The 13,415-nt window shown below is 44.5% G+C and overlaps 1 protein-coding gene across 8 annotated transcripts in view; it reads right to left on the bottom strand.

Moving 5' to 3' along the window:
• NSF (N-ethylmaleimide sensitive factor, vesicle fusing ATPase) overlaps positions 1–13,415 on the bottom strand; it is a 108,754-nt gene that overhangs the window by 46,752 nt on the left and 48,587 nt on the right. For all 8 annotated transcript variants that reach the window (XR_013978548.1, XR_013978549.1, XM_080976676.1 and 5 more), the window contains exons 7-8: positions 12,807–12,882; positions 3,124–3,279 (exon numbers count right to left, since the gene is read on the bottom strand). Coding sequence is in view for 6 of the 8 variants with exons in the window: in XM_080976676.1 (XP_080832802.1) it covers positions 3,124–3,279; positions 12,807–12,882 (232 nt within the window). In the remaining 2 variants the exon portion in view is untranslated. The remainder of the gene's footprint in view (positions 1–3,123; positions 3,280–12,806; positions 12,883–13,415) is intronic.

Raw genomic sequence — 13,415 nt, 5'->3', positions numbered from 1 at the left:
TTGAAAGCATGCCAGTGTGAGTAGATAAATAGGTACCGCTGTGGCGGGAAGGTAAAGGGCGTTTCCGTGAGCTCTGGTTTCCATCACAGTGTCCCGCTGCGCCTGAAGCAGTATAGTCATGCTGGCTACATGACCCGGAAAGCTGTCTGTGGACAAACGCCGGCTCTCTAGGCCTGAAAATGAGATGAGTCGTGCAACCCCATAGTCATCTTTGACTGGACTTAACCATCCAGGGCTCCTTTACCTTGTAGGTGTTTCGCACAAACGCTCCTACTGGGGCTGGAAAGGGGTTAGTTTAACCTCCTGTTTGCTAGTAAAACTGAATTACTGCATCCTGAAATGCCTGTCTAAAAAGTGTGTCACCAACATGAAGAGTCTGGAAAGCTCTGCTCTAACCGCATAAGGTTGAGGTTAAGAGTGAAGGGTGCCTCCAGTTACATGCCTCAGGTTACAAACCCAATCTCACTTACCCAGGAGTAAGACCCACTGAGTTAAATGGGACTCCTGAGTAGATACAAAAATTCCTTCCTGTAGCACCTTAAAGACCAACTAAGTTAGTTCTTGGTATAAGCTTTCGTGTGCATGCACACTTCTTCAGATACACTGAAACAGAAGTTGCCAGATCCTTCTATATATTGAGAAGGTGGGGAGGGGTATTACTTAGAAGGGTGGTGGGAATCGGAGATTGGCAGATAGCTGAGATGAGCCTGTTGACGACTCTTAACGACTGTAATAGGTCTTACAGGAAAAGGCAAGGGGTGAGAAGGTGAGAAATGGCTTAGTCATGTATAATGAGATAAGAATCCGATGTCTCTGTTCAGACCAGGTCTCTCCACTGTTTTAAGTTTGGTAATGAGTTGTAATTCAGCAGCTTCTCTTTCCAGTCTATTTCTGAAATTCCTTTGTAGTAAAACAGCTACTTTGAGATCTTGTATAGAATGTCCTGGGAGACTGAAGTGTTCTCCTACTGGTTTCTCTGTTTTGTGATTCTTGATGTCAGATTTATGTCCGTTTATTCTTTGGCGTAAGGTTTGGCCTGTTTGTCCAATATAGAGAGCTGAAGGACACTGTTGGCATTTGATGGCATACACAATGTTAGACGATGAGCAATTAAATAGTCCCGAGATGGTATGTGTGATGTTGTTGGGGCCAGTAATGGTGTTGTCCGGGTGTATGTGGCAGCAAAGTTGGCATCTGGGTTTATTGCAGACTCTGGTGCCAGTGTCCGTGTTAAGTCTGGTTGTAGTATTATTGTGGGTTAGGAGTTGTTTAAGATTGGGTGGCTCTCTATATTGGACAAACAGGCCAAACCTTACGCCAAAGAATAAACGGACATAAATCTGACATCAAGAATCACAAAACAGAGAAACCAGTAGGAGAACACTTCAGTCTCCCAGGACATTCTATACAAGATCTCAAAGTAGCTGTTTTACTACAAAGGAATTTCAGAAATAGACTGGAAAGAGAAGCTGCTGAATTACAACTCATTACCAAACTTAAAACAATGGAGAGACCTGGTCTGAACAGAGACATCGGATTCTTATCTCATTATACATGACTAAGCCATTTCTCACCTTCTCACCCCTTGCCTTTTCCTGTAAGACCTATTACAGTCGTTAAGAGTCGTCAACAGGCTCATCTCAGCTATCTGCCAATCTCCGATTCCCACCACCCTTCTAAGTAATACCCCTCCCCACCTTCTCAATATATAGAAGGATCTGGCAACTTCTGTTTCAGTGTATCTGAAGAAGTGTGCATGCACACGAAAGCTTATACCAAGAACTAACTTAGTTGGTCTTTAAGGTGCTACAGGAAGGAATTTTTTTATTTCGACTATGGCAGACCAACACGGCTACCCATCTGTAACTGAGCAGATACAGTTAGTGTTGCAGGCTCAGACGTTTTGATGAATTCAGAGTTACAGGAACCAGCCAGCCAAGAAGCTGCACTAAGCAGAGGGTTACAGCTCCCCATTTTGTGGCTTCGATTATTCAGGGGAGAATCCCATCAATTTAACACTAGCAATTTAAGCTGTTTTCAGCGGCTGCTGTAACCAATGGAAGGAGCCCTTCAGGTCCATTTTGGTGCCAAACCAGGTGAAATCCATAGGACTCGCCTGCAATAGTTGCACAGAAGGAACCTGAAGCACACTGGGCACCCGGCAGGCCATAACTGGCTGTTCAGCTCAGGCGTATAATTTGATTTTGCCTGGTCCAGTCTCCACTGCTCCAATCTCCACTTCATCTTTATACTCCATGAAATCAAACCCTAAAAAAAGACTGCCCTGTTTTGTTTAGCTACCACTGCCTAAGGAAGAGGGGGCAAAATGCTGTAATATTTGACAGTCCTCGTGGCTTGCATGTCTGAGTTTTCTGCATTTCCTGCTGCTGTCCCTTCTCCTCTCCTATCTTAGTCAGCTCCTATTTTGATACCTGCCCACCCCCTTTGTATATCACTATCCGTGGGAAGCGGGTGGCGCTGTGGTCTAAACCACTGAGCCTCTTGGGCTTGCTGATCAGAAGGCTGGCAGTTCGAATCCCCACGACGGAGCTTCCATTGCTCTGTCCCAGTTCCTGCCGATATAGCAGTTCAAAAGCACGCCAGTGAAAGTACAGTGGTACCTCGGGTTAAGTACTTAATTCGTTCTGGAGGTCCGTTCTTAACCTGAAACTTAACCTGAAGCACCACTTTACCTAATGGGGCCTCCCGCTGCTGCCGCGCCAGCAGAGAACGATTTCTGTTCTCATCCTGAAGCAAAGTTCTTAACCCGAGGTACTATTTATGGGTTAGCGGAGTCGGTAACCTGATGCATATGTAACCTGAAGCGTATGTAACCCGAGGTACCACTGTATTTCCGTGCACTCTAGTTTCCATCACGGTGTCTCATTGCGCCAGAAGCGGTTTAGGCATGCTGGCCACATGACCTGGAAAGTTGTCTGTGGACAAACGCCGGCTCCCTTGGCCTGAAAGCGAGATGAGCACTGCCGCTCCACAGTCGCCTTTGACTGGACTTAACCATCTTGGGGTCCTTTACCTTACCTTTTACCTTTACATCATCATCGTTTGTGAGACCCCCTTGTACACCATTGTGGGATTTCGTTCTCCCTTAGCTTTGGTACTCACCCATCTGCTCCACAATCTCAGGTGGGAACACTCGGGAGGCAAAGGCCCGCCGGAAGATGTCAGAGAACTCCTTATCAAGACCCCCAATGCCCATCTTCTCAAAGTTCCAGTCAGGGTTGATGATCGACTGGCGGTTTTCTCTGGTTTTGGATTTGCCTGTGGGAAGGGAGAAAGGAGTCAGCTCAAGGATGACAAATTCAGTCAGCGCATGGAAATGTTGCAGAGTTCTGTTCCCTGTGTGCAAGATGCTAAAGCAAACTTCAAACACAGTGTAGTTTGTGTGTGTGTGTGTGTGTGTGTGTGTGTGTGTAGAGGTTAAGAACAAGAGCCACAAATTCAGGGCCTTTAGAGACCCTAAGCACTAAGATTTTGGTGCCCCCATATATATCTAATTCAAAATATAAACAATAATAACCCGTAAAATAAATTTCTATTTTTTGAAATGAAACAAAGCCTACAGTAAGGTGGAAATTATTTTTGTCTATTTTCACTTTATTTATATTCGATAAAAATTTCTCCTACTTTTTCTAATTGCAAAGTCTTTGCTCAGATTGTCAAAACTAATCTTACATAATAGACATCTGCTTCCATACTTAGTAGAGATAAGGCCTCGAGCCTGCCTTGTTGAATAGTTGTTCTGTTGGGATTTTTAATATACAGCCGTACCTTGGAAGTGGAACGGAATCCATTCTGGAAGTCCGTTCGACTTCCAAAACGTTCGAGAACTAAGCTGTTTGAAAACCAAGGTACGACTGTACTTCAGCTGAGAAAATGAATGCTCAGATGAGCAATTTGTGACTGTTAATGTAAAAAAAACCGGCAACGGAAAATTTCTGTGGTGCCCCTCTTCCCTTGATGCCCTAAGCACATGCTTATTTTGCACAAATTACCTGTTCACATCTCAGTTCAGCCTTGGATCTGCTGAACGGACCCAGGAAGGCAACCATATCTCAGCTTCAGCCCCATACTACCAATCTAACGTGGGGATTATAACCCCGATGTTCTTGCAGAGTTGTAAAGATTACAAAGATGTGAGCTAAATGCATTCCATATTTAGAAGGAGGGGGGAGAAAGAACATCATAGGAAAGGATCAATCCTGATGACTGGCAATTAATTTAAGCAATTGATCAAATACTTGAGCTAACTTGAGGGTGTGGAAAGGAGCGTTCTCTTCCATGGAAGAAAAACACACACCAAGCACCAGGAACCCAATACATTCCTGTTGTTTTAAATATACTTTTAACTGCAGCACAGGGAAGCCACAGATGATGTACAACACGTAGCAGTCATTGCTGGTCTAGACCCTATAATTGATTTCACGTTGAAAGTACTGTAAGTAGAAATCAATACCGCAGTAGTCCTGACATCAAAGGGGAAAGTGGGGTTTTGTTTTATTTATTTCTTTGGAAAAGGTAGCCAGCAAGTCCTATACACATCGACTCAAAAGCAATCCCCGTTGCGTTCAATTGAGCTTACTCCCAAGTAGGTGAATATAGGAATGCAGCCTAAACAACTCAAGAGACTTTTAAAATTACAGTATGTTTGGTTTTCTAATTCTATTTCTTATAACAGCGGTATATTTCTATTACATTTTAGAACTGACTTTCAACTGAATGCATAACGTTTCACATTTGTGTAACAAATAGAAAGCCTAAAAACAATACAGTTGTACCTTGGTTGTCGAACGCCCTGGAACTCGGACGTTTTGGCTCCCCAACGCCGCAAAACCAGAAGCGATTGTTCCGGTTTGCAAACGTTCTTTTGGAAGCCGGACGTCCGACGGGGATTCCGGGGCTTCTGATTGGCTACAGGAGCTTCCTGCAGCCAATCAGAAGCTGCGATTTGGTTTTTGAATGTTTTGGAAGTCAAACAGACTTCCAGAACGGATTCCGTTCGACTTCCAAGGTATGACTGTACTGTTTTCTTCTGAAGAAAGCAAACCAGTTACTACCTTTTAAAAACACAGTACTCTGGTACCACCATTCCATTCCATTACCCAGTATGGAAAAGCATCAGGAAAAAACTGGGAGAAACAGCATCTTTTGGATAGGTTGGTAAAAAAAAAAAAAAATTAGGGCGTAAAATTACTTTCCAGCCTTAAAGTTGCTTTTATCTTCTGTGTTATTGTTTCCCAATTTACAGCCCCAACAAAAGCACAGCATGTCCGCTTTCTGTATTTTAGCTTGCAATGCACAAGCAGAGGTGATGCCTCCTGGTTAGCTGACCTGGTTTAACAGCAAAAAATGGTCTGCTAACCGCAGTCCAGCTTCTGTGAAGGAAGGGGAAGTTGTCAGTTTGGCTGGGATTTAATTACAACCGTGCAGACACAAGAGCTAGCTGAGGTCTAGGGAAGAGGCACTGGGAGGTAGAGAAGGTAGAGGACAGGGAGACAGGATGCAAGAAGGCTGGGGAAAGTTACAGAGCAGACAGAGACAGGTGGAGAAGAGGTTGGTGGAGAGAATGCTCAAAGGGCAGAGAAAGGCACAGAGTCAAGGCAAGGAAGGGCAAATGGGAGAGGTGGCTCCGTCAAAACTCTGTGGCGCTTGAGATCAGGAGTGCCTGTATGATATGGGTTCAAGAGTGTTAGGAAGGCGGAGATGAGACAGGGGCCTTAAAAAGTGAGCAAAGTAGGTCATGGCCTGAACAGAGGAGAACCTCAGCAAATCAAGGATGCAGGAGATATGGAAATAAAAAGAGGTGCTAAGGCAGTTGTGGGGGATAGATTTGGGGCAGAGCTACACAGGGCCTAGAATTTAGAACATGGGTAGGCAAACTATGACCCAGGGGCTGGATCCAGCCCAATTGTCTTTTAAATCCAGCCCGTGGACAGTCCGGGAATCAGCGTCTCTTTACATGAGTAGAATGTGCCCTTTTATTTCAAATGCATCTCTGGGTTATTTGTGGGGCCTGCCTGGTGTTTTTAAATGAGTAGAATGCATACTTTTATTTCAAATGCATCTCTGGGTTACTTGTGGGGCATAGGACTTCATTCATCCCCCCCCCAAATATATAGTCCGGCCCTCCACAAGGTCTAAGGGACAGTGGACCGGCCCTCTGCTGAAAACGTTTGCTGACCCCTGCTCTAGAAACATGTAGGGCTGTATAAATTGGCAGGAAGGAAGGAGGCAAGGGAACGAGGGCCAAGGAGCCATGCCACCAAGTGGGCTTAGGACTGCTTGGCTTGCAGCAGGAATGGGGAACCTGCGATTCTCCTCCACATGTTGTTGGACTACAATTCCCATCAGCCTCTGGAGGACCACAGGTTTCACATACAGAGTGCTTTAGAGCCAAGTGAATTCTGCCTGCTGTGGTTCCGACTGCTATATGGGTGTAGCTTTGTGATCCATCAACACTAAGGAGGGGTGGGCAGACCCAAAAGAGGCACACATCGAGTTTCATGTATTGATTTAAAGAACTCAGGCAGTCTTCGTCTGCAGGCTTTTGGTGTTTTCATTTATTTTGCTTCCTGCAGGATGGCTGTAATCATACGACCTCTTCCCAGAGTTAGCTGGCCTCTTACGACTGCTTAATTTTTACCTTTTACTTTTCTGATTCTCTGCTGCCACATGCTGGTTGTGGGCTGTATTTTAAAATTTGAAAGCAACATGTCTGGGGCCATTCATTCGCTCAGAAAAACTTTCTTCGCTTGATTCCGAAGTCCGATTTTACAATACTGCCTTGCTAAACAGTGCGGTTTTAAATGTGCGCAAATGATGTCATCAATAGAACAAGCCGCTTAAAGCAGGGCAAGGCAAGGCAGATCTGGCTGGAATTAGCACACTGCTGATTTTAAACAAGTAAAGGTTTCGACTCAAGTAGTCACCAGCACCTTGCGCAAATTCAGTGCTAAATATATGTGCTAAATATATGAGGACCACATGCATCTACCAGGGTATACAATGCACCAATAATAATATCCAAGTTGAAACTAGATTGTGGGTTGATTGATGCTGATGAAAAACAAAAACCAGCAGAACCCCCTTTCCAGCACAAGGAGGCTAATTTCAATGCCAACCCTGCAGTACTATCACACCCAGGTACAGAACCCTGCAACTGTGAAGTCTAACTGCCACATGGGCAGGGTTTTCCCAGGTCCAAATCAAAAAGGAAGAGCTGCAGAAAAGCATCACTGTCATTTTCCCAACTGGTTAGCATAGAGTAGCCCTGATTTCACAATAGGTCCCAAAAGATGATACCCCTGTTCTGCAAAGGCAGCACAGGGGGCCCTGCTCAGCCAAAAGCTGATTTTTACAGGGCACTTTTCCCCAGCCAGTGGAGATGAGTAAGTAAGAGCAGGGATTTGTGCATTGCCGTGATATTTCTGGCACTTACGGCTGCAGAAATCCACTGCAGTCAACACCTGTGGCAATCTCAGAAGTCAGAAGTGCGCCTGAGTAAGATTTCCAGTGGTTGGGGTGGGGCTCCAGTTCTCTACAGAGATCCTTGCTTCTCCTTGCTACATCAGAATAGATTACGCAAAGTAATAGAAGCTGCTCAATTTGAAGAAACGTACACTAGTACCTTGGATCCCGGATGCCTTGCAAGTCGAATGTTTTGGCTCCTGAACGCCACAAACTCAGAAGTGGCTGTTCTGGTTTGCAAATGTTCTTTGGAACCTGAACGTCCGACACTGCTTCCGCGGCTTCCGCTTGGCCGCAGGAGCTTCCTGCAGCCAATCAGAAGCCATGCCTTGGTTTCCGAACGTTTTGGAAGTCGAACGGACTTCTGGAACGGATCTCGTCCGACTTCTGACGTACGACTGTATACATGCTAACAGATTTCAACTTCTCCGTACGCAAAATTGGGATTGCCTGGCTACCGAACCTTTAACTTTTAAAAAAAGTTCAGCCTTGTCTATCAACTCTCCTTTTAATTTGATCAGTTCCCCAACCCACATACAGGTATTTCTCTTCTTTCTTGCATAATTTTTGCTCCCTGCAGCTCCTCCTACCCTCTCCTGTTCCAGCCATGCAAGCAGCTAAAAAGGGGCCCATGCAGAGAAGTTTTCCTCCCTGGCTTGACCCACTCACCCAGCCAGCTCCTCTGCACCTTCCGAACACAGAGGACAAAGGAACGAGAGCCAGAGAGCAAGTGGGCATTCAAGGGAACGAGTGAGAACCAGAATGCAAGTTCCTGCTGGATGCTTTGGCATAACCCCACTTCCCCATGGTCTGCCCTGTCTCCTCCTGCAGCAACAAGAGACACGAAGGGGAGCCGAGTGGAATATCCTTCCTTCTAGAGGGACTCAGCAGGGTTAGAATTCACCCCACCTGAACACTCCAAGGGGGCCTTGTCTTCGCTGCCAGAAAAGCCCTAGTTCTTATCCTCTGGGCTGAGACTTGGCTTTTTCCATTCAGTATCTTCTCCCTGGGGACACACCTCGGTTGCTTATACAGTCGTGCCTTGGTTCTTGAATGGAATCCGTTCCGGAAGTCTGTTTGACTTCCAAAACATCCGGAAACCAAGGCATGGCTTCTGATTGGCTGCAGGAAGGTCCTGCAGCCAATTGGAAGCCACGTCAGACATTCAGCTTCCAAAAGTAGTTCGCAAACCGGAACACTCACTTCTGGGTTTGCAGCATTTGGGAGCCAAAATGTTCAAGAACTAAGCTGTTCGAAAACCAAAGTATGACTATACTCCGCTTTGATTTGGGCATACAGTGGTACCTTGGTACTTGAACAGCCTGACTCCCAAACAAATAGGCTCCAGTACACCGTAAACCCGAAAGTGTTTCGGTTTGCGAATGTTTTTTGGAAGCTGAACATTTGAAGCAGCTTCTGATTGAGTGCAGGAACCTCCTGCAGCCACTCGGAAGCCACACCTTGGTTTTTGAACTGTTTCGGGAGTCGAACGGACTCCCGGAACGGATTAAGCTCGAGAACCAAGGTACCACCGTATCTGCAACTAACCCCTTTTTCGGTCTACTCCCTCAGCCTAAAAGAGCTCCTGGGAATTTGGAAGTTTTACCATGGCTTCTTTTTCCCCACAGAAACTTTTCTCCCACAAACCTTCCCCCACAAGACTTGCTCCGAGCCTAGCTAGGAGAAAAGGAGCTACGGGGAGGCGGAAAGTTTCAGCAAACCTTCCCATGCCAACACCTCACCCACTTAATCTGTTACTTGGCGGCAGCCCATAATTGAAGGCAAAATTCTGCTGCTATTCTGTGTGGTTCTACCTTGATGAATGCCCTGCTTCTGGGCCCCATCCTGCCCCACTTTTATCAGCTTCATGCAACACCTGTTGCCTACATGGTGTGAAAGGAAAGGAGCATCGAGAGAGTAATAATAATAATAAATTTTTATTATAACGCCAGGCAACTACTAAGGGGAGAGATATCCATGGAGCTAAGAGCCAGGGCTGCTTGCTAGGCTCTAGCAAGAACACAAAGCTAAATATTATTTGGGTATGGTTAGAGAAGGACACAAGGGCAACATGCACGCCCCCATTAAGTGTTTCCTGAATTTGGCAAATACAAATATAGCCTGAAGGAAGATTTGTACTGAGGAGTAATTGTAAAATAGAAGAGGAAGGAAGTTATTGTTGTTTAGATAGATGGACAGAGAGACATAGATGCAAGCTATTATACAGTATTTTGTTCAAGGGTACAGTATAACCTACAGTCTGGAAATTCTTGAAGTTAATTTATGACTCCACAGCTGAATGTTTGCGCAGTCTCATGTTGATTTTTCAGCTGGGCTGGCTACCTATATATCTGAACGAATAAAACTTGAGGCGGCTAACACAAAACCACAACTGGCGAAGCTGGCTGGTGAGAGTGCTCAAATCGCAACTGATCTCTTGCGGTGATAGGGGGCACTCTCTCCTTTCTTAACAATGAAAGGCAGAGGAGAATGCAGGTTGAATCCACAAGATTTAAAAAGGATTTTAACTAGGACCTTGGAGAGCTACCGCCATTAATCTGAACAGACCAAACTTTCGTTCTCACACTTTTTTTCCTCAGGGCCACACTTTCAGAATTAAGACACACACACACACACACACACATATATATATATATAGGTAAGAAATACATTGGAAAACAAAAACAAGCTAAGAAGTTCTATTTGTAGCGTAGAATGCAACTATCTTACAATATCCAAAAATTATAAAACAATGCAGCTACGTAAGAACGTGAATCATTTCCACACACTTGACACTCTTGCTTTCATGTTGAAAAGGTATCTATCCATATTACGCAAATAAAATAAAAAAAATTGATACTATACTACACTGAAATGTTCAAATGTTTCTTTGGTTGTCCTTGAATCTTTTATAAAAGATTGGAAATGGTTTATTGAATATTTACAGATAAATTGTAAACAGATAAGAACATTGGCAGGATTATTGTAATAACCTGCAGTTTTGTAAGAGTATATAATTAGATGAATAAATGAGCAAATTTATTTTGATATGCAGAAGATATTAAAAATAAATTCAAGCGACCGCAGAAAGAGGGGAAAGGAAGTCGAGCTTTGAAATGTTAAAATGATTGTAAAATTAGTGAAATGTATAAACTTGAAAAGCATATACAGTGGTACCTCGGGTTAAGTACTTAATTTGTTCTGGAGGTCTGTTCTTAACCTGAAACTGTTCTTAACCTGAAGTACCACTTTAGCTAATGGGGCCTCCTGCTGCTGCCGCGCCGCCCGATTTCTGTTCTTATCCTGAAGCAAAGTTCTTAACCTGAAGCATTATTTCTGGGTTAGCGGAGTGTGTAACCTGAAGCGTATGTAACCTGAAACATATGTAACCCGAGGTACCACTGTGTGTGTGTGTGTGTGTGTGTGTGTGTATGCTGATGGGGGGGGGGGAGCTTACCCTTGACTCTTCCTGCCAAACTTGCTATCCTCTTTTGTTACACCAGTGTAGCACACCACACCCTTTGAGAACAGCTGGAATGGGCGATAGTAAACTTGATGGACCAGTGGCTTGATTTGGTATATGGCAGCTTCCTATGTCTCCCTGGGAGATGCTACAACCTGGGAGATGCTCTCCTACCCCAACCCCCAGCAGAAGACGCCAGCAGCCAGCTACTGCCAGCAGGACAAGGAAAAGAACCCTGCTGCTTTGCCTTCTCCAGCTCTGGCTACTGGATGCAATCAGAGAGGAGGCCTCAGCTGTCATCTGGGCCTTGAATGTCAACAGGACGGGCCTTTGTTACTGAAAATCCCTTTTGCTACCTACAGAATGCCTGGCCAGTGGAATTTCTTCTGCAGCACAGCTAGTAAAGTTTTTTTAAAATAATAATAATAATAATAATCCCTGTCACTCTCTTTTATGATATGTGTCTTGATCTCTTCCTGTTCACTCTTGCTATCTTTCCACTTGAAAAAAGAAGATAAAGGAAGCTAAAACCAAAAGAGCATCAGCACCGCTGGTCAAGATACAACCTATGTACGTGTGTGTGTGTGTGTGTGTGTGTGTGGTTTTTTAGGACCTGGAATAGTAATAGTGGTACCTTAGTTCTCAAATGCCTTGGTACTCAAACGCCGAAAACCCAGAAGTGAGTGTTCCGGTTTTCAAACATTTTTCGGAAGCTGAACGTCCGGTGCGGCTGTCAGCTATTGTTTCTGGGGCGCCTGCACCAATCAGAAGCTGCGCCTTGGTTTCCGAACATTTCGGAAGTCAAATGAACTTCTGGAATGGATTAAGTTTGGTGCTTTTGTTTTTGGTATTTACTTGGCGTTTTTGTTTTTGAGGCTTTTTCGGTTAATTTGTTTTTGTGACTGTGTGGAACCCAGTTCAGCTACTGATTGATTGATTGATTGATTGATTGATGGGAAATGGATAAAATCCTCCCATCCAACCAATGACTATCATCAGTGCAGGTAAGAAAAAAAATAAATTTTTATTTTTATCAACTACAATACTGCCTTATTTATTTTATAGTGCAGTACATTGATTACAGCTTTCATTTTACGGATCAATGGTCTTGTTAGATAGTAAAATTCATGTTAAATTGCTGTTTTTGTTGAATGGTCTCTTTAAATGTGAAGGTTCATTATTGTTCCAGAAGATGTGTATTTCTTTAAGGGCTAGAGCAAATAACGAGACCCAGTTTTACAGCTGTGAAACAGTATAGCAGGTGCTGCTAAGTTATGTTAATTAAGCTGTGTCAGCAATTGGGTATAGTATATAAAGAGCAGCACCTAGCTCTCTCAGTACCTGGGGGATGGGCTGGTGGTTGGGTCATGCTTGTTGATCTATTTAGTGTAAAAGGAGTTTTTGTTTTTGTTTTTGTTTTTAAAACCTTGTTAAAGTTATTTTTGAGTTCCTTGTAATGCGTGGTCTCCCCAGCAAGCTTTCTGCAGCGCAACTAAACTGCAAATAGCCAACAGTTTTAGGGGTTGTTTTTAAAAGTCTGGAATGGATTAATCCGTTTTGCATTACTTTCTATCGGAAAGCACGCCCTGGTTGGCTTTGGAACGCTTTGGTTTTGGAACGGACTTCCGGAACGGGTTTGAGGACCAAGGTACCACTGTATAAACTAGCTAAGAATTAAAAGGGGAGAGAAGATGCAACTTGAACGAAGAGCCCAGGTCTATGTTTGACAGTCACGTAGATAAGGACGCAAGGGCAGACAGGCGAGTAAATACTGCTGTGGTAATTTTTGTGGACTTGCCAATATGGAAGACAACAGACTGCTTGGAATGCACAACTGTTGCCCCAGGGTCACACTTACCAATGAGAGTGAGGGAAGAGCTCTCGGCCTTTTCAAACGCAACCTGGCTGTTGCCAACGACAAGACCAACTTCGATCTGAATGAACGAAAACCACAATTAAAAGCCTTGAAGAGTAGTAACAGACACTCATGCTCCGTGTTCCCTGGAGAGCCTCAGAATGGAAAGAGAGGGCCGTTTTTATATTAAGACAAGCTCCATAGCAGCAGAAACCAGCAGGCAGCATGAGATGAAGTCATCCCAGCGCAGCTGGTGCTCAGCCTCAACAAGATTCCTAGCGGCATATGGTCAAAGAAGACCTATTCGTGACGATACACCCCCGTCTCAAGCTGTGAAAACAGGGGAAAGGACCTGGACTTTAGGGCTCCGGAAAGGAAATCAGCTGCCAGAACAGAAGGCAGGTGAAGAAAGAGCTACAATGCTGTTTCGCTCAAATCAGTGGGGTGCTGGCACAATATATAAAAGTGGGCACAACGAAAACAAAGATGTAAAAGAGATTTACCTCTTTATGAAATAACACAGATCTCCGGGGCGGGGAGGGTGGGATTGGCACGAACCCTGGTTAATTAAAAGCTGATTCAAACCAGCATGTTCCCCATTTTGGCAGGAGG

This window comes from Podarcis pityusensis (genome assembly GCF_964106645.2).
Source record: "Podarcis pityusensis genome assembly, chromosome: 13".
Lineage (NCBI taxonomy): Eukaryota > Metazoa > Chordata > Lepidosauria > Squamata > Lacertidae > Podarcis > Podarcis pityusensis.
The sequence above is the reverse complement of the archived record's forward strand: the minus strand, read 5'-3'. Positions and strand labels throughout refer to the sequence as shown.